Raw genomic sequence first — 26,147 nt, 5'->3', positions numbered from 1 at the left:
GGTTTTAGGGGTTTAGGGGTTTTAGGGTTTTAAGTTTAGGGTTTAGGGGTTTAGGGTTCAGGTGTTTCTGAAACTGAATATTGATAGAAACATTTTTTTTGTAATTAGCTCTCAGAATTTTTCTACAGTGTGTTTGTAACTTTCGGTTGGGCTAGTGTATTAATTTCGGTTCATTGTGTTTTTTTGGTGTTACTAATGTATTGGTAAATATACTGATTGCAATCACTAAGAACCTTGAATAAAACAACAGCCAGACAGTTCCAAGAGATTTATAAATTAACATCTCAGATGAGTACATTGAATACATTGAAAAAAGTATTGATATTAATATTAGATACATAGATTAGCATTTACATTAATATTCACATATATACATTGAAAGAAGCATTGTTTGCTTTTTTAAACAAGTTAAACAAAATATTGTCAAATACAACTAGTGAATCACAGTATATCTTATTTACTATCTAAATTTCTAGATGTGAATTTACAATAAGGGCTGGAGAGGGCAGCAGATAGCTTTGGCAGTCTTATTGCTTCAGATTCCCAAATCACTTGCTCTCTGATTTGTTCATTTCATGCAACAGAAGATTTGGACCATATTGGGACCTGAAGTCATCAATCTCTTCCTACATTTCAATTGAAAGGAATTAGTTACATAACAAATGAACCCAACTGAAATAAAAAAAGAAAGTTTATTAATTTAGAAAGTACTTACTTGTGTCCAAGCTCTATATTTATATCTCTTCCCGCTTTTGATCTTTCGTGGATCAATTGTTTCGAGTCATTTCATGATGTATATTCCACAATCATAGCTAAGCAAGAATTGAGTATAATACGATTAATAGTATACAAAATAAAATACATTAAATATAGCACTATAGAAGAGAAAGATTCTTACTCTGTACGTTGACCATTCAGTTGGATATACTCTGCTTCTTTTCCCAGCCCATCTTCCATTAAGGGTTCCGCCCCAGTGTAAACCCTCATCTGAGAAATTATTAATCCCTGAAAGGGACACAAAAATTTAAAAAAGAAAGTGTCAACGGTGAATCGAACTCATTTCATGTACTAAATTATTTGAATAATTTACAAGAAAAATAACTTACAACAAATTTGTTCAGCATCACTCTTGATTCAGATATATATTTTTTCGGCTTATTGATAGGGTCAAACACATAGAATTTCTTTTTCTTGACATCAGCGATCCACAACCACCAATGAGCTCCGTTGCAAATTGGCACAAATAGCTGAATTGTGGGTAAATGATAGAATATTTCAGTGGAAATAAATAACAAATGAGAGAATTATTAAAGAATTTTTAGAAATTACAACTTACAAATGGATGTGAAGCAAGTTTTCTTTTGTCAAAAAATTGGCGGTGGTGGGCATACTGCTCAATATCAAACCGGTATGCCTTGTTTGTCGTTTTATCAACGTACTCCACGCCATGTATCCCAACATAAAATTATGCAAAACGAAGATCAGTTAAATCAAATTTCCACCAAACCAAACACAATTCATATGCTGAATATGATGTGAAAAATATTCAATCATGAAGAAAAAAGTTTTCTTCATGCAAAAGAACTCAACAGAACACATAAGATTCAGGTGAACCAATATTAACATTCTGACTAAACCGAACATGAATCAGCAGTGAATAAGAAATTTAGCTTACCACAATATCTAGCGGCACAATGTATATTTGTTCCTGATACCACCGAACTTTGATTTGGTTGAGAATCATGCTATGTATACTGGCAACCTACACGAAGAAAAGTTATGAGATATACTGTATAAGAGTGTTTAGAAAAATTATTATTGTTAAAGCAATTGGGAAAGAATTTACCGAGGCATGCACTTGTTCTTTGGGCATTAGAGACATGAAATATTCTCTTAACCTCTCATAAAGCGCCTCATATTTCAAGACGAATATTGCATCATATTTATTGCTACTATCTTTTGTCTTTTTTACATGTGTCATCCAATGATAACATTTTTCGATCAACTCCTTTGAGATTTTTATTTCTTTTTCCGGAGTTTTTAAAACTGCAACAGCTGGCAAGGGTGACTCGGAAGTTGTTGCTTCAGCAAACTTTAATGCTGTCGTTACTCCAGCATCTACAACCGCCTCTGTCAGGACTTCAAGCTATGAAACAGGTGGCTTAGAGGGATCAGTTGGTTGAGATTCTTGTGGACTTATCCCAAGGTTAAAGGAAGGCATATCATCTTCCCTTTGGCTAGGTTGCTGTTCTTCTTCCACAGGGCTACTGCATTAAACAGATAATAGTTCAAAAACAACTCATTAAATTAATAAAAAGAACTTTTATGTGCAACTTACTCATCATAAAAAATTTCATAGAAATAGTCGTCTTTCAATAATTCTTCAATAACAGAACTCGTAAGAGACAACGCAAGTTTTGGCTCTATTTTTCTCGGTGAAGATATTTCGACAGCCTGCTTTTTAGGTTCCGGAGGGTAGCTGTAAGAAACAGAAGAGATAAAACTTACAATTAAAACATGTAGTGAAGTGAAATTATTGGGATTTGTATAAGCAGTTAAACTTACACATTAACATCTACTTCTTCTTCTGATTGCTGCACTGTTGCTTCTTTGTTGGGCTGGTGCTGTGGTTCCAGAGGGCTGCTGCAGTAATAGATTTTGAAGTGATTTAAAATAACCCTAAATCCTGAACACATTATCTATCAAGTGATTTAAAATAACCAAATTCACTGAACCTAAATTAAGTAATGTGGTGAATAATGGAAAAACTTATAATTCAGGTGGTTGTTGTTGTTGTTGTTGTTGTTGTTATTTTTTGTAGGGATGCTGCATTAAACAGCAAATATTTCAGTAATGATTTAAAATTACCAAGCCCACAGAATCGAACAAGATTCATGTGGTGAATAAATATTTATAAACTTACTCTTTATCAGAGGTTTGTTTTGTTTGACTTTCTGGAGGGACATAGATAAATTCATCATTGATCAACTCTTCCTGAAGAAAACTTGGAAGAGACAATGAAAGAGGATTTCTAAAGAATGTAAACAAGGAAGAAGTTAATGTTGAATAATTAGAATTTGTTCTAAGAAACGGGAATCCGCACATTGAAAGCTCACATTTTCAAAGTTCAGAATGAGTTTCTTGTTGAACCTGAATGATTTGTAGCTCAGAATTGGGTGTAGCGCTAGTGACATTTAAACACGTTTTCCGCGAGATTAATTAAACAAAATTTAATTACCTAAATATGATAGAGTAACATAAATATTTGTAACTTACACTGGTGAACTTTTTAAAGTCTTTCTTGGATGTATTTTCTTTTTTCTAAAATATTTTACCGTGGATTCTGGGGTATTTTTCCTAAAAAAAAGATACAAATTAAAAATAGAAACCAAGATTAAAAGTAGAGATCTAGAAACACATCAAATTCTTTTTTGGAAACCACCGAACCGAAAGTAAAGAGTGCAACAAACCTGGTTTTGTCTTGGGCATTTACAGACGGTGCACAGCTTTCCTGAGTCTGCAAGAGTGGTTCACTTCTGAGATTTATAGTTGGCAGTCTAACCAAGATAAATAAATATTATTAATTGAATATAGAGGAATTACAAAAAGTTCTAGCAAAAGTAAGCAAAAAAAGGAAAAGAACTTGGTATAAGAAATTGAATCTTACGTCTGAGAGGATTCATTTCGTGCCTCTGTTGAGGCAAACTGATCCGGAGCAATGTGTGTTGACTGAGCTCCATCATTTCTTTTTTTTTTTTTTATCTCTTTTCTCTTATCGTCTCCAACGCTTGCCTTCTTCTTTATGTAGCGTTGTCTTTTGCTTGTTCAGTTCTGAAAGTTCATAAAATAAGTATCAATACACCTAAAACGAAAGTATCAATAAAAGAAAATCTGATTCGAGAAACTTACTCCTTGTCAAATTGGGTTTGTTTTTTTGCCACCTTTTGCGGTTGTTTTCTTTTTATTATGGGTGTTTTCTTAATTTCTTTTTCTCTGCAAGACAGACAAACACATCGAATTTATAACCGAGAAAAATATAAGCAAGAACAAGAAAATAACAATCAATTCAACCAAACTGACAGACACCACCGAACCGAAAATAATTAAAAAGCAGAACCGAAAATTAGAAGACTACTGAACCGAAAGAAATTCATTTGCTGAACAATACTTACTGGCTTTCATATTTGCTTGTGCTCTTTGAATTTGTCGGCACAGGCTTCATTTTTTTGTTTGTTTTTTAACCACCTTCGGTGGTTGTTTTCTTTTCTTTGTTTCGGTTTTTTCGATTTCTTCTTCTTTGCAATACATAAGAACAAGTGTATAAGAACAAATTTAAGAAAATACAAGTTAAATGAAATCAATATGAACATTAAACTTACCGATTTTCGGATTCACTTTTGCTTTTTGAATCCGTGGGAATGCTTTCAGTTTCACTTGTTGATTGTGAATCCTTCTCAACAAGCACCTTCTTTTGTCTTGCTCTCTTTGCCGGTGGTGTTTTGTCAGATTTAGATTGAGATTCAAATTTGGAAAATCTTTCTTCTTCCGAAGAAGAATCCAGATTGACAATTTTCTTTTTTATTTTCTTTCCTTTTTCTTTTTTATCCAACTTCCTTGTTTCTGTTTTTTCATTCTCTTTTTCTTTTTTGTACAGAAGTCCCTAAAACAGAAACAAGGACTCAATTATTTAATGAAAAATACAATAACAACCATTTAATCAACATGAGCAACCCACTTTACCGAATGATACTAATGTGCTGAATAAAAAGCCATAAAACATGATAATTATTTAATAATCAAAGAAATATTTTTGCATGCACAAGGACTCAATTGAACACAGTAACAATCAGGTGAAGCAATGGGAGCGGTCCCACCGAACCGAAAAAGGTTCATATGGTGAACAATTACCAGTAGGACAAATAAATTAATTATAACCTAAAATAGAGTTTATTTAGTTAGTAGAGTATTTTAACAACATTTGAAACCAAATTTTAGGAAAAAATTAGTAGAGTATTTACCAATGTTTCTATTGCTTCTCTAGAAATCCGTTCAAGCATCATTTTCTTTGTCCAATGGGCCACCCAAGGTGCTGGGGGAGCATCAGGTGCGAACGGGCGAGGAAACTTGGTTTCGTGAAAGTATATCAACATCAACACAAAAACACAGCCATCAATAGACTGTTTCCTCCCCTTTCTCTTGTTTTCAACTCCTTTTATCAAGAAGTTGAGCACATGTTTTGCCCAATTCCATTCCAGAATGTTGTCCACATGAAAGATCGATGGCTTATGGATTGGGGAGGCCACACTTACTTTTGTGGGCAACAAGAAGTACTTTTGTATGAAAACAACAAAAGTCCTCTTGAATTTTTTTCGGTTCTCCTCTCCTTCTACGCTCATATCCAGCATATTCCTTGTCTTCTGGATTCAGGTTATTGTAATCAACCTTATCATCAAAATGATTCCCTACAATCTTTTAGTAACAAAAATCAGTCAAAAAGACTCAGTTTAATTTTCTGTAAACCAATAAACTAAAAATAAACAGTAAGTGGAAAGTGTATTACCTCCGTTGGTTATGTCCAGGGCAGCTGCTACTTTCTGAGAAGTTATGTATATTCTGCCCTGGAGAGTTTTCAAGCATCCTTTCTCTTCATCAAAGTGATTAATCAATTCTCTCAACAGGGCATGAGAGACATTCATTTCTGAGACATGTGCCAGGGCACCAAATCCCATTTCTTCCACTATATCTTTCTTTTCTTGAGTCATATCCCTGTACACTGTTGCCATTGCCTTTGTTTGACATCTGCAATAATGAGTTTTCTGCAAGTTTTATAATACAAAATAGATATTATTCGAATGAAAGCGGATAAATATATTTAATGTGCTTACATTATAGTGCGGCTTCTCCTTCATTGTTGCCATTGTCTTGTTCTGTTTTGCTGTAAGGAAAAAGGTTGGTCAATACTTCACTCAATACACCAATAAACACAAGTATGTATATCTTAATCAAGTCAATTAAAAGCCACCGAACAAAGCAAAAGGAAGCCACCGAACCGAATAAAATTCATTTGGCCAAATTTAAAAATATCCACAAAATTTATTCCAAAATCCTAGTTATACTACTGTAAAAATTCAATCATAGTATTTCAAGAATGCCACCAAACCGAACAATGTTCATGTCAAGAATAAATCGTTTTCAACTTTTAATCATCAAGAATAGTATTTCTACATGCAAAAAAAGTACTGAATAGAGTAACAACCAATTTCAAAGCGCTAGTTACATTGTCTACTGAACTGAATAAAAACAACAATAAATTTCATTCCAAACCCTAGTTATAATGTAGAAATGCATTCACAATAGTTCGATATACTAAACGAAGAAAATCAATTCAGTAAACCTAAAATGCAACTAGGAGAAATGCGACATTGCAAGAATTCATATGAACAGAAGTTTTTCTCATACCTTTGGTAGTCTGTGATGCTGTTTTCGTTATCTTTTGGTTGTTCATTGCTAAATCTTCTCGCGATTATGCTGCAGTAGTGGTTTTCGCAGAGAACATGACTAAAGTTTGAGTGATTTTGAGAGAGATTCGAAGAGACAGAGCGGTTTCGTATGTATTGAAGAAGAATGAACGTTTTTTCATAATGAAGCGCGAATGAAGTAGTCGTTTCTTTGTATGGGGCGCGTGAAAGTCATGTTTTTTTTTATGAGATTGGAAGCGCATTAGTTGTTTTGGGTTTGGGCCAACTTGATTACATGGTTACATGGATGTGTAGCAGGCCCGATTTTAAAATTTAAACTAATAACTAATAAAATTCGGTTATGTTTGTTATTATTTGTCATTCTACCAATGAAAACGTTTTGATTAATATGGAAGATAGACGGATTTTAACGAGCAGTTTTAACTCAAGTTGCGTGCCCATTTAAACACGTAATTTAAAACTATCTATTTAAAACGATCAAATAATGTAATTTGAAACTACCATCACATTATTTTCTAAAAACCATCTCATTTAAATTAGTACTAAAAAAAATAAAAACATAAAAAAATTAAAAATTTTAATAAACAAAATTTAAACCATATATAATTTAAATTTAAAAATTTTAATATAATTTGAACATTTTAAATAATAAAATACATGAAAAATCTTATAAAATTTGTTATATTAAATTGGCAGTTTTAAATTATGTAACTTGAGTTAAAATTGATTTATAGAGTAATAACATGAGAAAGTTATTAGTTTAAATGTTAAAATATAGATGAGATAGCCAATGAGTTATAATTCAAATGGCATATCCTCCCCATACTCAATTAAGAGGTATCAAATTTAATTTTTTAAATCGATTTAAAATTATATTTTAATACCGTTTTATTATTTTAAAAATGATACTTTTATACCGTATTTTATTTATATTATAAACGAAATCTGTGGAGTATATCAACTTCCAATACGTGTTTAAAATTTTTTACATATTTTATTTACAGTAAACAAAATATATTAAAATTATTTCGTTTACACTATAAACAAAATATGTAATACGATATAATTTTGTAAAAATACTACAAATTATTTATATTCGTAAATAATACATTTATTTAATTTATATAAAAAAATCCCAAAGTCTGGAAATGGTCTTACCGGAAAGCAAATTAAGCGGAAATTAATTAAAAATTTTAAATAGATCCCTTCGAAAAAAAAAGAAAAAGGAGTTTAAAACACAGATTCATTTTAGTTTTAGACTTTTAGTAGTGACAACTGAGTGACTGACAAGTGAGTAGCAATGGCGAGGAGCAGCAAAATGAGTTTCCTCCAACGCCTTCTTCACGGTCCCTCCAAATCCCCATTTCTCACACCACCATCACCACACTATTCAACCTCTTATTCTTATTGTTCAAAGCAAGAAAGTTCCCATCCCCAAACACGTCCTTATCCTCCTCTAACACAACAACAACTCTCCAATCTCAACCACCTCCTCCCCCGCCTCCTCTCTCAACCGGACCACCTCCCCACCGCCCTCCGCCTCACCTCCGCCGTCCTCCACACCACTACTCCTCTCCACGCTCTCCCTCTCTCCCCACTTATTCACTCCCTCACCTCCCACCCGGACACCTCCCCTACCTTCTCCCTCCTCACGCGCCTTCGCCACGCGCCTCAAATCCACCACCACATTTCCCCAATCGCCCTCATGCTCCTCACTTCCTACTTCAACAACCGCATGTGCAAGCCCGCCCTCGCCGTCTTCCGCTGGCTCCGCCGCCCTGACTCCCCCTCCCCCCCGACCAGGCAGGTCTACGAGGTCGTCGTCGAAGGTCTTTGCAGGAACGGATTCGTGTTCGAGGGTTTATCGGCGGCGAGGGACATGGTGGTGGCTGGCGAGGTGGTGGCTTCTTCTTGTGGCGGCTTGAGGGAGTGGATTTATCGGGGGATGTTGAAGGAGGCGAGGGTGGAGGATGCGGTGGAGTTGAACGATGCAATTTTGGGATTCGAGAAATGCGGCGGCAGTGATGATGAGGAAGAATCTAAGGAGAGGGTTTTGGCGGTGCTGGAACGCGTCATTGCTCGGTGGAATGAGTAGAAACAGGTAAGGTGTTACTGTTAATTAGATAAGAATGAATGTTTGTTGCATGATTAGATTAAAAATGCTTAGCTGAAATTACTTAGTTGTTATTGTTGATTTGTTAGGAATTCTTAATGGCAACTTTTTAAGCCAAGAGCAATGTTTTTAGGGTTTGTACTATAAGATAAAATTGTTGTTTGTACCAAGTGAATGGGTGTTTTTATTTTCAGTTCATTGTTTGAAAAGAAACAAACTAAAGAAGCATCAAAGTGGTAAAGAATGGACTTTGAAATGTGAAGGAAAAACCAATTGGAGATATTGATCCTTCAACTAAGGTATGTCAACTTTACACATGCCAATAGCATCGATTATTTTCAGATAAACAGTATCATTTTATGTTCGTACCAATAACCATAAGTCTATCATAAGATTGTTCTACTTGTTCGTTTGGCAAAGGTCTAATGTTCTAAATCACTGCTGCAAAAACACCAGCAATGATTTTGAAAAGAATTTCTTCTCCAATTGAAGTTGGTAATGCATGCTTACAAGTGCCCCGTTTCTCATGCCTTCAGTTTCCTCCCTTTGCTACACTTTTTCACTGTCACGAATGAAGAGCTCTGAGTAATACTAGATTAATGGTAAAAGGGATAGCCATCTGGTCATTACCCCATAAGAGCATACAAGATGTTATACCTTATTACCATCATCTACTGCAAAATGCTGAGTGAAATATTGATTGGTGAACTACAGTAGATGATTATATTTTAAGACCATGCAAAAGAACCAAAGTCTTTACTTGTATTGGGAAGTATCTATGTTGAATCCTGATACTAAAACAAGTGTGCCATTACATCTCAACAATTCTATTTACAAAAAACCAAAAACTAGATGGTATTCTAGGAAATATTTATGTATGCACGAAATAGTTTGCATAATTGCCCTACACTAAACTATAAAGTTGTGAACCATTCTTTGCTGTCAAGTCATGAATATCGCCAATCTTGCTCATATACCCCACCTCTCTGATTTGGATTTTACTGTGTGTAGCTCAATCATTTTGCCATTATTAGATTATGTCTGCAAAATGCAGATAGTAGTTAAGTAAGAAAATTTTGTTCTCCACCAAAGGAAAACTCAAAGCAAATTAATTGTAAGGCAAAGACAGAGTAAAAACCTTATACAGTGCCTTGTGACCGTAAAGGTTCAGTTTCGGCATGAGCTACATTATTTTGCTGGTCTAGTGGCATGTACTGGGACATGATAGCCATGATTTCCGAGTCCATGTAAGCCTACAAGAAGGTAGAGATAATTAAATGTGGAGCTTAACTTGGATCTCCAATTTAATGAGGATATTTTGTTTGCGCCATCTGTTTTCTGGAAATCAACTTACCCTGAGTCTGTATTTGTAGAATACATAACCGGCTAAACTGGCAGCTGCAACAACTGCTATCACCAAAAATGCGAGGAACCGCCCAAATCTTGATCCACTTCTTTCTGCATTGTTAACAGGCAAGTTTTTTATCATGTAAATTTACTGTCCTAAGGTGTTGAGTAAAATGAATCTGTGTTGAAATGATCTGTTTGTAGATTAGCTTAGCACACTATTGTGGTCATAATAACTAATCCACCTTTGAACAAAACATATAAGGATCCTACAGTAAGGAAAATCTGGCGCTTTTATTTTGAATGAATATGTAGTGCATTGGAAGCAATTGGTATTAGAGGTTTTAGACTGAATGTTTAATTAAGTACTAACTATTTTGTCACTTAAAAATCCATGTCTATAGTCTGATTCATTTAATCTGAAACTATAATCTTATTCGTGCTTAGCTTAGTATCTTACCAATACAAACATCTTGTTCCCTCATGTAAAGAAGATTTCCTTTGCATTTGCAATCATAGCTACCCCATGTATTCTTGCAGGTGCAGCCATCACACTGACAAGCGCTTCGGTCCTTGCATTCATCAACATCTATCAAACCAAAAGAGAAGTTTAAGAATAGAATTATATTCTTCCAAAATTAGTCATTTGAGTTGCATGAGTGGAAACAGATATTACCATCACATTTGTATCCATCCCCATGGAATCCAACTGGGCAACGACAACCATTTACTATAAATTCCTTTACACATAAACTGAATTCAGTAAGCTTTGAAGCATAACAAGGAAAGTGATTCAATAAATATTTACTATTTTATAACAACCAGAAACGTGAATAAGAGTTGGTTAAGCAGTACTAAACTGAGCAAGCTGAGAAAGTTAATTTGTTTTTAGTTTCTGACCAACAACCTCCATTGTTTATTGAACACCTTGCAGGTCCAAAAGCTGTAAAATAAGGCAAGGCAAGTCTCAGCAACACCATGAAAAAACTGGAATATCTCTTTGATTATCACAGATAAAACATGTAAGAAAACAAGTTTCCTCTTAAATAGGGAATGGAGATCATGTAATGAGTTTCTTCTTTTCTTGTTCTTCAGTAGTATGTTCACTCTATTATGTATTAACCGTGGACCCCCTGGATTAGATGTTTGAGCTTTGAATATTTTACTAATATTGACATACGAATGTTTTGTATTATTATAGAGCAAAACAGGACACCGAAAAAAAAAAGAGAAAAAACTGCAAGACAGAAATTTGAAAAATTTGTAGCGTAAATGAAGCGGAGCATAGATTTGTATACTATTAAGTTTAGTTTATTATATGGATTTAGCTAAAGCAAATCTTAATGTTACTAGTTAAGAAAATTTTTGTATAAGAAAATTCCAAAGTTAAATTCCCAATGTATTTAGACTATTTATTGTTCATTTATTAAAATTAAAATTCAAAAATTCCTTAAAAATGTTTACTAAACTTAAACATGTGCCTTAAGACATCTTTATTATATTTACTGTTAGAAATCTCACATTGTCTAATTAAAAAGAAAATCATTATCGTGTAAATTAAACAATGTGAATAGAATACATATAACTTAACTTGCACAACACAGGTATAAGGGTATTTATGCTAATAGAGGAAGAAAAACCTTAGAAAAATAGGTAATGTAGGACTTTTACAATAGGTCTCATAAACTAAAACTAAAACTGTTATATAAATCTATGCTCCTGCAAACCATTAGAACTAATTTAAACTTAAAATTTGAGTTTTTTTTTAATTATTATTTATATGCGAAATTGATGAAATAACACAATAGGATTATTGAACCCATGAAGCCGACCGTACCAGAAAAAAGGTTGGTTGACGGTTGTCGTTGTCAAACTAAACTAGCTATTTCCTTTTAATTTACAAATGTCTCTGTTTTCTTATGATGTCAACATAATCTTAAAGAAAAAGCTATGATTTCAAAACGAACTGAATTTTCTTAATAATTTTTTTAAAAAAAATGGAAGACCACGTTTGTTAGATTGGAAAAGAAGGCATACCTTCACATGATGTATAACCATCACCCTTATACTGGACACCTTTCACAACAGGGCACTCACAAACTCTTCCCCTAAAAGTATCCTGCCAACAAATCACACACACACATGGACAATGATATTTACATATAAATAATCTTTGAAGAAAGAAAAATGGTGGTTATGGATATTCCTTACTCTGCAAGCACTTATGTTAGCCCTCTCATCCTTCCAACATCCTCCATTTCTTTCAAGGCACTCATTAGTCTCAATATCTGATAAGCACATACAAACCAATATGACAAGTTTAGAAATCATACTTATGTTGATAAAATGGCGTGAAAACTTTTCATAACTCAAAAGTTTTACACCAACCTCCACTTAAACAAACTGGAGGTTCAGTAGTCTCCTCGAATCCAGCACATACAGCTTTTAGAACAGCAGATCTCTCCAATTTTCCTGAAAATTATAGTCGACGATAGAGCATACTTCACAATATTTGATTGAGAGTTAAGCAGAATGTCTGTGAAATAGGTATTTAAGTTACTAACCTCGATACTGGACATCGTTTATAACCAAAGTTGGCAAGATGGTGACATCGCCACGAGATCCATGCCCTATCTGAATTTCACAGATGAAAGAAAACTCCTCTAAATGTTATGGAATGAATGACCAAATCCATATATAAGGTTGTGTTATTTGATGGAAGATTTTAAGTTTTTACAAAGTTTTGAATTCAGATTTAAAGAGAAAGAAAAAAATGTGACCTGGCGTAGTTGCTCATTCTTTAGCACCTCATTCTCCACATCAGCTTCGGGGTCACCCATGCACTTTTTAATTTTCTCTATAGGCAAATCTGTTACATCCACACCATAATTTTAGTTATATACATTAGTATTGATAAAAAATGTCATCTGCATACTAAAAACTAACAATAAAAATCACTTATCAAATTAACCACTATTTATTTGTATGTTGTTTCACATATTTTTTATGTGTATTTTAGATTCTAACACTTATAACTGATTTGGTAGTTTATTTTTAGTGTACAAGATTAGTGTTGATTATAAAAGGCAAAAGCAGTAAGCATTTACCTAATGATTTCATGACATCTTCAGCACATTGTTTGGTGTATTTTTTCTCCTTCATAGAACACCTGATATGGAAATCTGTTACATAATCCCACCAAACCCAAGAACGGTTACTCTCATTGGCAACTCTATGAACGCACAACTGCCTCAAGTTTTCATACACCACATCCTTCCCTTCATATCCTTCTCCAAAATCCTTCTCCGGATCCGGCGCACAATACCTTCCATGATTTATACACTGAGATTTGCACTGTCTGCTCTCTACAAACGGCTTGGGACAAAACCAGGTTATGTAGTGAGGAGTGAACAATGTGTAGCCTCCCCTCTCAAGAATCTGAGCATGTCCTTTGAAATTCTTGACGAAATTCATCTGCTCTTCGCAGCGAGCGCCACACTCGTCGTTGCTGTTAGTCCATAGCTCATACTCCACTCTGTTGTCTGGGTGAGGCACTGATTCTCTCCAGTCAATTCTAAGCATGACTTCGTCTTTCTTGCTCAGTGCTTGCTTCAGCTCGTCGCCGAAGGATTTCTCGATCAGCGCCGAGGGGATTTGAATCTTCTCTATGTATCCATCTGCATCGTTGCTCTCTTCTGGAGAATCCATGGTTATTAGGGTCTCATCAATGCTGTCAGTTACTAACACTGCTGCAGCTCCAGCTATTTGAGCATGCCATACCTTCAACGCAAAGTAACACTCTGCCAGTGCCAAGTACAAATACATCATTCAAATAACTCTAAAGAGGTATTCCTCCGCAAGGAAGAGAATATAAGACAAGAGGACTTCTATACTATTAAAATTTATTATTTTTTATTATTAATTAGTTATCATCGTTTAAAAGTATGAGATAAAATATGTTGAAATTGAATTGATGGCTAAATAAGGTCAAAAACAATAAATTCTGATAGCTTGAAGCATTTCTTGTAATGTAATCCGGAAATGGGAGCAGGAGTTTAAATGAGATTAATTAATGAATTGTGTATGAACAAGAAATAAATATAAACAAAATTGAGGGCCAAAAGACAAAAAGGGAAATAGTATGAGACTTTAATTGTGGGACATACAATATTTTACGATAAACAAAAAGAGAAAACATTAAAGCAACAGGGGAAAAAAAAAAAGAAAAGAAAAAAAAGATTAATCGACAGATGCATAAATTATATCATCATCATTGATACAACAAATCACGAACCACTCTTATCTTTAGATATAACCAATCTCAGAAATCGCTAAAAGAAAACACAGGAGCATAGAGTTTCACATAAGAATGAAACTAGCATGTGGTGGATGAATGAAGTCAACGGTGATTGTAAAAAAAGTCAACGAAAAGAATGAAAAAGAAGTAGTTACCTCCACGATCAAGGAGAAGAATAGTGGGGCGATAAGAGTGAATCTTGAAAGGCTTATCACCTTCAAAAGGCTTACAACCATGAGAGTCTTTGTCAGGGTAGTGTACGGATCCCACTATGAATCCTCCGTAGTTAGGAACACCGAAGTTTCCTATGGCGCCGTCGTGCTTGGCCTTCATGGTGTGCGGAGACAGCACCGTGATGCTGCTCTTCTCCACCACGAACCTGCCATCAGCAACAAGAAGTAGGAAGAAGAAGAGCAGAAAGGGAAGAAAGTGAGGAAGCACCATGGATGAAGAAGTGTTGTTGTGTATGATAAAGAGAAGAGTTGAAGAATATATAAGAGAAGTAGTTGAATAAGGGTGGAGGTAGGTTTGTGTATCGTAATCGAAGGGTGAAGGGTAAAGGGTGTGACGTAAAGAGATGGTAAACGAAAGGTGAAAGGAAGAGAGTGGAGGTTCAGAGAACGAGCCAGGGGAACTACTATGCTCTTGTCTCATAGTCATAGGAGACACTGACCTATATATCTCAATTCTTGACCCAAATATTTTACAGACTCATTCCAGATTATATTACGAAAAAAGTCTGAAAAATTAAAAAAAATAAAAACTCAAAAAACAGCCAAATTTATTATTTTTTATTAGTATTTTTAGCCATTTCAATATAATTTATTCCGTTCATTAATCTAACAACCTATTTTTAACTTATATCTTTATATATTATTGACTAACTGCTGGATAAAAACAATATGTTCTAATAATTTTCTAATATTTTTAAAAAAAATTAAGCTAAAATAATTTATAATTACTTTTTATATTTTTAATTACTATTAGAATAAATAGATAATTTTATATGTAATAAATATAAAATTATAAATATTAGATGTATAAATTTTAAAAATATTAAATTAAATAAGAAATTTTTAAGTTATTATCTCTTTAATGTTATTATCGCCAATCACCATATTATTTATGCCAATACAACTCAATTATGAAAAATAGTCGTTTACAATGAGACAATCTCTAATATCTAATTAGTGACTATTTATTATGGAAAAATAATTTTATATAAAGATAATAATTAAAAATTATTAAAAAATTTAATATATTTAATTAAATTATTATATAATATTTTTTAGTATCTTAATTAGCATATTTCCATAAAAACATAAATTACTTATTCATACTTAGATGTATCCATAAAACTTTCTTACCCTAATGGTGGATAAGAAAGAATGAAAAATTAATTTTAATATATTAAAAGTATAAATTATTTGTTTAGATAATTATCTACGCGCGCAAAAAACAATTTATATATTTACGAAAGTTTTTACATCATGATACGCTTTTTTAAATCATTTTTAAATTATTTTCTTAAGGAAAAATGTGCTTTTTTTTTTAATTCGGGTTCTTATGGTCTACATGAACTCATCATATATGATTATTTAATAATCTATTGCGAATATATGAACATGTTAACTATATAAAAATGAAAACCTATGTAATTTTTTATTTTATTTAATATACTCTTCATTAGAAAGGTCTACTAAATTTAACATGATTTCAAAGAATGACAAATATTGAATGATAATATTAGTACAATTAAAATTAGAAATTAAATTGGTATCCGCCACCAAAAAAAGTAAAAGAAAAACAAAGTAATTCTTGCCGATCAATTCATATCTTCATTAGTTTGAGCATTAACACATGTTTTCTGCGGTATTAAAAAAATAAAAATAAAAAATAACTTTCAAATTGACTTGGTCTATCTTGATTCTTGACAATGAAGCATAACAAATATTTCCAAAATAGCAATAACACATGCTAAACAAAATGAAAAATGTTAGGTTAACATTAGTTTTTTCTTTTTCTACTAAATAATATTATCTTCCTAGCATTTTCTTTAATTCAAAAAATTACACAACAATTTTATGATGCCTTTTATTTAATTAAGTTCCCTAGGAAAATAAGGAGGAAAGTTTACAAAATTGCTAATTAAAGGATATTCCTATTTCCTCCATAGTGGCTAGTCAATGTTCAAGAATATAGAAGATTCTTATAGTTGTGGGGGTTTGCTTTTAAATTTAAAGGGTTTACCTGAGGAGAGAGTCTTCTGAAAAATGAAGTCAATATAGAAATTAGAAAACGATGATGTTGATTGGTTAAAGGCCTCGCCTTGCAAGGCACGTTAAGTGCTTTAGGGTTATGTTAATGACTTAACATGCGTAAGCTACCACTCGGAATTATAATTATAATCTTTAAATTTATGTAAACTAATTAAATTCATTAAGCTTTTTTCTTTTCTTTTAAGGAGTTTCTTTGAAGTTAAATTCACTAAGCTTACATACAGTGATATGGATACAATGTTAAAAGTTGATGAGTATTTATAATTTTAAAAGGGATCATTGAAGCTTATTGCTGAGTTATATTCTAATACACACACAGAAAACATGAAAAAAAAATCAAATTTATTTATATTTTATAGTTTGCTTTCCTTTTTTTTATTGGTTGAAGAATAAATTGTTATAACATTCTACTTAATAATATTTTCTCTACATGACCATTCAGACCACAAACTATTTTTTTACGGTTTGATATTTTGGCTTGATCATCTGATTGTTCGAGTCCAACTTCATAAAATTCTATTTCAAGTAAAAATACTGTTCATATACTAGTTTATTATGAGAGTCAAAACTAAAATGATTAAAAACTCAATTAACAATCTATAGAAAAAGAGTATAGATCCATACTACAGCCTACTCGACTTCTCGGAGGTCGACCACAACGATATGGATTTAACACGACTTGTTTTAATAAATAGCTAACTCCTACAATCTCTCCTACTAATCTAAAAATGAGATCTGAATAACTTCCATAACAAAAGGGAGTAACTACCCACCAGCAAAAGTAAAATCACTTTAGAAGTAGTTACTGGCTCACTACCTATAATTATAAATACCCTGGCACCCTCATAAATTCTTTGAACTCTAATCAACACAAAACCTGCTTAAACCCTTACTATCTTAAATATTAGAGTCTCTTGCAGGTATCACCTGTAATCTCTCCAAAGAGCTCAGATGGCACTACTTCTTTGGAGGAGACAAAGGAACCTCTCATCTAAAAGGAATTTAGATCTCACATTCAGACCCAAATTACATTGGTTCTAGTTAAGTCTCGAAACATTAGCGTCGTTGTATTGTATTGATTCACAAGACAATACAAAAGAAGAAAGTATAGGTAACTAACTCTATATGCAACCTAACAGCTAATTTTTTAAATAACTTAATTTAAAAAAAAGCCAGGTTTGAGCTCAAAAAACACGCACGTTATACTCCAACCCATAACGTTGTGACACCACGACCTTTCCCTCCAACTCCTCTCATCACGACGTCGCACCCTCCTTCTCCAAGTTGTGTCGCCGTGCCGCCATGCCCTCCTGATTCATCTCCTGTCACCGCGTCACCGAGCCTCCCTTTCTCTACTCTTCTCATCGCAATGCTACATCCTCTCCTCCAACCCTTTTCATCGTGATATTGGCCACCTCTACTCTAACCCTTCTTGTTGCGAGGCCACCCCCCTCTTCCTCCAACTCCTCTCGTCTTCCACGGTCGATGACACACGAGAGAGCAACTGTCGTGGTTACGCCACACACTGTGCTCTTCTTCTAGGTTTTGGATAGTTCTTTTTACTAGTTTTGTATGTTGCTTTCTTCTAAGTTTCGAATGTGCCTTTTTTATAAGTCTTAGATGTTTCTTTTTCTTATGTTTTGAATGTTTCTTTTTTTAGTTTTTGGATGCTTGTTTTTATTTGATTTTAGATATTTTTTTATTTGATTTTGGATGTTTCTCATGATAATTTAAATTCACGTTCCTTCCAAAAGAGAAATTTCAGAAAAAGGACTCGATAGACAGTGGAGGCAACGTGGACGATTTTGAAGGAGGGAAGGTGGTGGGTAGCGTAGTGCAGTGGCGCAGTTTTGTACTACGGTGTGTAGATTTAGTTTTTTTTTTTTTGTTGAACTTCTTTTACAGTCCATATACTAATTGATTGCAATTGGCTAGTACCCTAGGTGGTTACCTACAAAAGTTACGACACAAATAGTAAACTTGGTACATGTATATAGTTTTTATTATTTTTTTTAACGGACATACTTGATCTAATATTTTTAGTAAAAAATAAAAATTATTAATATCAATTTAAACATAAAATGAATAAAAAATATTGACCAATCTTTATTTTTTTGGATTTGGCTTTGGGCCAGGGAACTGACCCAGCCTAACAACCAGAACCAAATTCACCCAACGACCCCACCCCTTAATGCCCGACCCTAATAGAACCTAAACTATTCTTCCTCGATGTCAATCTCACAGAGCTCTCCCATTGTCATCGGAGCTTCCATCAGAATCTCGAGGACTTGATGCATGGAGCTGATGCCAAAATCGTTCCTCCTCATTGTTGTCATCAACCCGAATTCGCAGGTTTTCCCTTTGGGTTCTTCCGCAGCCGCATCGCGTTGAAGACGCGCCTCGTTGAATCTCCTGATGATGCAATTGGGTCCGCCATGAAGCTTCTGGTGTTACTGTCATCTTATGGTCCCTGCTGCTCCTCTACCGCCAAGCCTTCCGCCAAGCAGTGAGTCCCTCGGTGCCACCTCGGCGGTGGTAGTTGCAGAGGGAAGAGAGAGTGGAGAGGAAAGGCTGTGAGGGAGGGATGGGGGGAAAAAGGGTGACGCGAGGAGGGCTAGGGTTCCGCGTCGAGGGTAAGTGGATTCAAATCCACGCAAATGCATGGATCACGCGAACGCGTGAGCGTGGGATAATGAAAATGACGCATACGCGTGAAGCACACGTACGCGTCGATTAGAATTGTACTAAACGCACAAATTCAGCGTCGTTTTGGAGTAACTCTCTGTTTCAATTGAGGGGGCAATAATTTCCACGCGACGCGTGGTGGGTGTGAAGTGAAAGTGACGTGTATGCGTCATTGACGCGTACGCGTGGCCCAAATTGTGCTTAACGCATAATAGCCGCACGATTCCAGCCCAACTTTCTGGGCATTGGATTGTGACGTCGATTTGTAGTCGACGCCCACGCGTGGCCCATGCGCACGCGTGGTGTTATTTTTTATTTTTATTTTTATTTTTTATGCAGTATGCAAGATGCAGATGTTATGAATGATTCTAGGAAAAATGAAATAAAATAAAATGAAACTAAAACAAAAAAATGAAATAAAATTAAAATTGAAAAAGAGACGATCATACCGTGGTGGGTTGTCTCCCACCTAGCACTTTTAGTTAAAGTCCTTAAGTTGGACATTTGATGAGCTCCTTGTCATGGTGGCTTGTGTTTGAACTCATCCATAAATCTCTACCAATGTTTGCAATTTCAGTAGCCTCCGGGGTCCCAAACTAGGCACGTAAAGCCTTCAAGCAAGTCAAAGCAGGTTTTCAGACTCCAGGAGTATTGATTGTCAGGATAAATTCCAGGATCCCAAACTTTGCTTCAATACCCGTCTTCGCTGTTATCTTCATTATTCCAACCGGGAAGTACACAACCTGAATTTCCACTGAGATACCCAAACTTCTTCCGAAATTCATTCAATCGAGCTCTATACCAATCCTTGCACTTCCATTTGGAGCGTGGAACCATATTGAACCTTAGGTGCCAACTGTTATTACCAACCATCTCCCTCTTACTCTTAAAGCCACAAAGAGCTCTAAGCTGGCCATCGGTTTCAAGCAAATCATATTCAAGTGGAAAGGTAAAGATAAAGGCTAAGGATTTTACCCACTTGAAACTTGTATTAGGTGGTAGTGGCCGTGGGAGAGGTGTTTCCGGTGGTTCTGCAAGTTCCACTTCCTTGTACTCCTCTGTGAATTCTTCCAATTCCTAACAAACCTCTTCAATTGCAACCTTGTCTTGATCAAAATCTTCAATTTCTTCCTCATCACTCAAGTCATAAGTTGGAGGTTGAGAAAAATCTACCTCCACATCATCTTCATACTCACTTGGGGAAGATTCTTCTAGCTCAAAGAGTTCAATTATGACTGCAAGGTCATCATTAGGAGAAGTTGATTCATGATCATCATTACCAAGGAAACTCACTTCTTGATCTGTTCCGTCCAGTTCTTCATAAGATACATGCTTTGGGGGTTGTGCACTATCCTCCTTAGCATCGATTGCAAATTTTTGGGCAGAATTCTCCACAACTCTTGATTTCCATGGAGGTTCAGTGTCTCCTAAGTCTTCAACTAATTCTTCTTCTTCGACAATTGCAGCTTCCTCTACTTGTTCCAGTACAAAGTCATGCTCTTTACTGTCCACCGGAGCTTCTAGTGTCTCCTTCATACTACGTTCTTCATTAGATTCTCCACATGAAGCTATGGGAGTTTCTTGAGTGTCCGAACGTCGGGAAGCTAATTGATTTATCGCTTGCTCTAGTTGATGAAGGGTTGCATGAAATTGATCTACTGTTTCCTTGAGGCGAGCCTGTGATTCTTGGGTTGATGGATATGGACATGGTGCATATGGAAGTGGTAGTTCTTGGGAGTAATTGGATTGGAATTGGGGTGGATAAAGGTTAGGGTCATATGGTGGTGAATGGTTGTGGTTGGCTTGTGAGTATGGTGGTTCAAAGCTATGTTGAGGAGGTGGTTCATTGGCATATGATGGGGCTTGTTGGTAGCTACAAGGGGGTCCTTCATATCTATCATCTTGGTATGCACCTCGGAATGGTTCTTGACCATAGTAATTTGGTGGAGGTGGTTTGTCACGAGAGGGTCCACCATAACTATTTTCTTGGCATGCATTGTAGAATGGTCGTTGTCCATGGTACTTTGGAAAGTGTTGTTGCCAAAAGGGTTGATCAGATCCTCGTGGCTCCTTCCATCTGTGATTGTTTTGACCTTGACGCATGTTCCTGTTATAGCTTCCATTCCTTATAGCAACATTAGAACCAAACTCAAAGCGACGGGGTGAGAACTTATAGTAACTAATAAAAATTAGAAACAAAAATAAAAACAAATACAAATAAACAGCAAAAGAAAATATTTACAATAACCAATAATAAGGCACACAATTGCAATTCCCCGACAACGGCGCCATTTTGACGAACTGATTCTTGCTAGTAAAGAAATCCACAAATAATTTCTCGTTACTAGTATAGTTTCTAAACCAACAGAAAATCCTTTCGTACAAAAGTTTTGGTTGTCACTTAAGCAAACCTAATAAAATTAATAACTGAAACATTTAAACCTCGGGTCGTCTTCTCAAGGAATTGCAGGGAAGTATGATTTATTATTGGTTATGGAAAAAGGTATATTTATGGGTTTTTGAAAGGTTGAACAGGGAAATTAAATAGCAGAAAAGTAAATTAATAACTAGAAACACTCTTGGCAAGGTATGAGAACTGGAAATCCCATCCTAGTTATTAGGGGTGTTCAAAACCGATCCAATCCGAACAAAACCTATCAACCGAACCAAAAAAACCGATAACCGAACAAACCGAAAACCGAAAAACTGAAAAAAATAATTTGTGCATTTTTTTTGTGGTTCGGTTCGGTTTTCGGTTTTGGTAGGAAAAACCGAACGGAACCAGACTGAACTGGTGTTATTAAAAACCCTGCTATAAAAGCAGCCTCCCTCCTAAACCAGCCGTAGCCAATAGCCATCCCTAGCAGAAACCCTAACCCCTCGAGCCCTCTCTCTCAACCTCTGTAGCGCCGAATCTCAGCGGAAGCTCTTCCTTCTTCTTCTCTACCATCGACGCTGCCGAACAGCACCATCGCAGCGGCGCGGCTCTTTTCTCTTCCTGTCTCTTCCTCGTAGCTTGTAGCGCTTCTCTTTCTGCCTCAGCCTCGACAGCTCTCACACCACCTCTCCAGCAGCCGTCACCTCCATGAACCAACAGCTTCTGTCTTCTTCGACGAACCGCAGCAGCACGCACCAGACACAGTCGAAGCAACCGCCGTTCATCGTCCGTCTCTCGTTCGTCGCTGATCTGTCCAGTCTCTCTGGTCTTTGGTTCGTTGTCGCCGCCGTCTCACCATCCTGCACCTCCGTCGTCCTCTGCAATGGAGCCTAAGTCTCAGGTAGTTTTTTTTTGTTCTGATTCTATTTTTATTAATTCTGGTTTAGTCTTTTTATTGATTTTGATTTTGCTTTTTTAATTTTGAAATTTTTGTTCTGTTTTGATTTAGGAAAATTCTTGTTTAGGGTTGATTCTGATTTCGCTTTTTTTATTTTGAAATTTTTGTTCTGTTTTGATTTAGGGAAATTCTGGTTTAGGGTTGATTCTGATTTTGCTTTTTTGGTTCTATTTCTTGATTTAGTTTGGAATTGGTGCACCATTTTTGCAAAATTTTTGGAATTAGTTTGGTTGTATTTCTTTACTTTCTTGCAAAATTCTGGTATAGGGTTGATTCTGATTTTGTTTTTTTAATTTTAAAATTTTTGTTCTGTTTTGATTTAGGAAAATTTTGGTTTGGGTTGATTCTAAACGTTTTGTTTATTTAATGTTAATGCAGGAAAGAAGAAAGTGAAAGAGGAAGAACTTGTGGAATTGGTGCATCACATGAACATTTTTGGAATAAGTTTGGGTGTATTTTTTATTCAGTTTGGTTCTATTTCTTGATTTAGTTTGGAATTGGTGCACCATTTTTGCAAAATTTTTGGAATTAGTTTGCTTGTATTTCTTTACTTTCTTGATTCAGTTCAGGCTGATTATTTTTCCATCTGTTTCCCATGTTTTTGCAACTTGCTAATAATTTTAATTTGTTGTGCTTCTGCTAATTTGTTAGTGATTTTTGAGTCAAGTTGATCATTGTTCCATTGTTCCATTGTTGATTTTGCGAAATTATTAATTATTTTAGTACCCTAGATATGATTTGATGATTAGAATAAGATAGGTTTTCAAAACAATGTAAAAATCGAACAAACCGAACCGAACCAAACTGAATTTAATTGGTTTGGTTTGGTTCGGATGGTCTTAATAAAAAAATCGAACCAAACCGAACCGCATAATTAATATAACATTGGATCGGATGACTTTTTCTTAAAAAACCGAACCAAACCGCACCGCGAACACCCCTACTAGTTATCCTTATCAGGTGTGATGAGAATTATTTATTACTCCCACTTAGTTAACCCTTACTAAATAAAGGAAAGTCAAGTGGACTAATTAACTTGATTCCTCAAGTCCTAGTCAACTCCTATGGAAAGACTAGCTTTAGAAGGATCCAAATCAATCAGCAATTCCCAATTTTTAATCAACCGCTGAGTTTGACAACTCAAGTGTCACCAATTACTCAACCAGAGCCAAAAGAGGGAAAAATCTAAATTATTTATATCATAAATAGAAGAGACCAATCATAAATCTGAAATACCTCAAATTTCATTAAATAGAATATTCAAATCTAACATGAAGAGTTCATAAGCAAATTTGGCAACATAAGTAATTAACAAGTAAAAGTATTAGAATAAATAAAAGTAGAAGAGAAACATAAATTAAAGGAACATTGAACCTGAATTTGAAGAAATAACCATAACTATGAAAGGAATCCTAATTCTAAAACCTAAGAGAGAGGAGAGAACCTCTCTCTCTAGAAAACTACATCTAAAACCTAAAATTGTAAATAATGAATGTTGTATGAATTGTCTCTTGATTCCCCCATTCTCTGGCTTCTATTCTATGTTTCTGGGCTTGGATTTGGGCCGAAAAAGGGTCCAGAAATCGCTGGGGGCAACTTCTGCAACTTTCTGCCCGTGGCGTCCGTCACGCTTGCGCGTCGTTTGGAGTTTTTCCTTGTCACGTGTACGCGTCAGTCATGCGTTCACGTCGTTTGTGCTCGGCGCCTAGGCACGCGTCTGCGTCGTCCATGCGTGCGCGTCGCTGCCATTTTCTTCAAAACTCTATTTTTATGCGTTCCTTCCATTTTTGCGTGTTTTCTTTCTGTCCTCTAAGCTATTCCTGCCCTATGAAGCCTGAAAATACTTAACACATAGATCACGACATCGAATGGTAATAAAGGATAATTAAAATAATTATTTTTAATGCATAGGAAACATGTTTTCACATATATCATAGAATAAGGAAGGAATTATAAAACCATGCAAATCTTATGAATAAGTGGGTGAAGAATTGATAAAAACACTTAATTGAGTACAAGATGAATAATAAAATAGGGGTTTATCACTTGTGTCGTTGGTAGGCCGTTGCAATGCTGTGGGTCGAAACCGCTCTTCCCCTTCATCTTCTTGCCTGTCGCGGGTTTCTGTTTCCACCCTCCCAGGTAACCCCTCTTTTATTTGAAATCCTTGATGGTTGGTTGAAACTGAAACCTCGTTGACTTGATTTCGTATATATTGATTATGCTGAAGTATTGCAAATCCTGCTTCTGTTTTGATTGTATTCTTGACGGGAATAGGTGGATTAACTGTCCACTGTCTCCGTAGTTCATTCCCCGCTGCCATTGCTGCCTGTTGGTAAGCTAATTTGTTGCCTTCTCTTGGAGTCCAGGTAGCTCCCACATTCGGAGTCTTATCCAACAGTTGGAGAATGTCTCTGATGATTGCGTCTGCTTCTGCTAAGGGCATTCTTGCCTTAATCGCTTGAACCAGATGTAAGCAATCTGTTTCAATTATGCAATTCGCTATTTGAAGATTTTTAATGAGAATGAGTGCCTCTTTGTATGCTTGAGCTTCTGCTGCTAATGCTAATGTTGTCCTGAATGTTGATGTTGTTCCAGTGATGATTTTTCCTTGCCAGTCTCTGATAACCACTGCTGAAACTGCCGTGCCTGTTTTCCTGTGGAAAGCCGCGTCTGAGTTCACTTTCAACCTATTGTATGGCAAAGACCTCCAGGTAATTCTCTTACTCTCACCATTCCTGCCTGCCCTTGGTTTGTTTTCTATATTGAATCCCTTTGTTGCATTATGGTATTCTGCTGCTAGATGCTCTGAATAGATTATTACCTTTTCTGGATTGACTTTTGTTTGCTGGAATATGTGCTGATTTCTCGCTTTCCATATGCACCAACAAACACATCTCAAGTTACACAAAATTTTATCCTGTTCCTTCCCTGTCTCACTCTTAATTTTCTCAATTGTATTCATCATCCATTTTTCAAAAGATTTTACATTATAGGTCGTAGGCACAATTTGAAGGCTAGATCCAAACCACACCTCTCTAGTCCACTGATACAATAGTAACACATGTTCGATGGTTTCATCCTTTTCCTGGTATATGCTGCATGAGGGTGTAATTGCACCTTTACACTAATACAAATTCGAGTTCACTGGCAGAATTCTGTGCACTGCTTTCCATGAAAATATTTTAACCTTTTGTGGCACCGGTAATCTCCAAATAGTCTCCCAAACCTCCCTCAAATTCTGACTTGTCGGAGCTTTTGCTGGGTTTTGTCTTTTCCTTTGTATCTTTCTCCTCCTTCGCATAATGGTAACCGTTCTCACTGAGTACCGTCCATCGCTTCTATATGGCCAAACAAAATGATCCTTTTTATTAATCAGACTGATGGGTGTTCTGGTTATTAGTTCAGCTATGTTACCAAGAAAAATGTCTTGAATTTTTTTCACGTCCCAGCCCTCCCCCTCTCTTATCAACTCGCTCACTCTTCTAAATCAATCTTCTCCGCATCTCCCCAATTTGTCTATTCCTACCACCCAGTTATCTTCCCAAATATCTATCTCCGCTCCACTCCCTACACTCCACCTTCCCTTCCTTCTGAGGAAATCTCTTCCCT

General features: G+C 35.4%; 2 protein-coding genes across 2 annotated transcripts; one reads left to right on the top strand and one right to left on the bottom strand.

Moving 5' to 3' along the window:
• Positions 1 to 7,644: 7,644 nt before the first annotated feature.
• On the top strand, positions 7,645 to 11,134 carry LOC112741796 (uncharacterized). The gene is made up of 4 exons (XM_072213923.1): positions 7,645 to 8,580; positions 8,787 to 8,891; positions 9,966 to 10,065; positions 10,480 to 11,134. The coding sequence occupies exon 1, from the start codon at positions 7,780 to 7,782 to the stop codon at positions 8,572 to 8,574; it is 795 nt and encodes a 264-aa protein (XP_072070024.1). The 5' UTR covers positions 7,645 to 7,779; the 3' UTR covers positions 8,575 to 8,580; positions 8,787 to 8,891; positions 9,966 to 10,065; positions 10,480 to 11,134.
• On the bottom strand, positions 9,337 to 14,932 carry LOC112741795 (vacuolar-sorting receptor 6). The gene is made up of 13 exons (XM_025790906.3): positions 14,392 to 14,932; positions 13,047 to 13,739; positions 12,720 to 12,808; positions 12,504 to 12,573; positions 12,328 to 12,411; positions 12,151 to 12,227; positions 11,977 to 12,058; positions 10,800 to 10,882; positions 10,616 to 10,679; positions 10,400 to 10,528; positions 9,947 to 10,050; positions 9,731 to 9,845; positions 9,337 to 9,633 (listed from the first exon to the last, which is right to left on the bottom strand). Exons 1-12 carry the CDS (start codon positions 14,894 to 14,896, stop codon positions 9,732 to 9,734), a joined length of 2,094 nt encoding a protein of 697 aa, XP_025646691.1. The 5' UTR covers positions 14,897 to 14,932; the 3' UTR covers positions 9,337 to 9,633; position 9,731.
• Between the last annotated feature and the right edge of the window lie 11,215 nt (positions 14,933 to 26,147).

Source organism: Arachis hypogaea, chromosome 14, assembly GCF_003086295.3.
Source record: "Arachis hypogaea cultivar Tifrunner chromosome 14, arahy.Tifrunner.gnm2.J5K5, whole genome shotgun sequence".
Lineage (NCBI taxonomy): Eukaryota > Viridiplantae > Streptophyta > Magnoliopsida > Fabales > Fabaceae > Arachis > Arachis hypogaea.
This window is presented reverse-complemented; position numbering and strand designations above follow the sequence as displayed.

Excerpts from the sequence above, each read along its gene's own strand:
- LOC112741796 (XM_072213923.1), top strand. The coding sequence starts at position 7,780 with ATGGCGAGGAGCAGCAAAATGAGTTTCCTCCAACGCCTTCTTCACGGT.
- LOC112741795 (XM_025790906.3), bottom strand. The coding sequence starts at position 14,896 with ATGACTATGAGACAAGAGCATAGTAGTTCCCCTGGCTCGTTCTCTGAA. Across the intron at positions 12,809-13,046 it reads AGATGTCATGAAATCATTAG|ATTTGCCTATAGAGAAAATT; the intron begins GTAAATGCTTAC and ends TGGATGTAACAG. Across the intron at positions 12,059-12,150 it reads CTAACATAAGTGCTTGCAGA|GATACTTTTAGGGGAAGAGT; the intron begins GTAAGGAATATC and ends ATTTGTTGGCAG.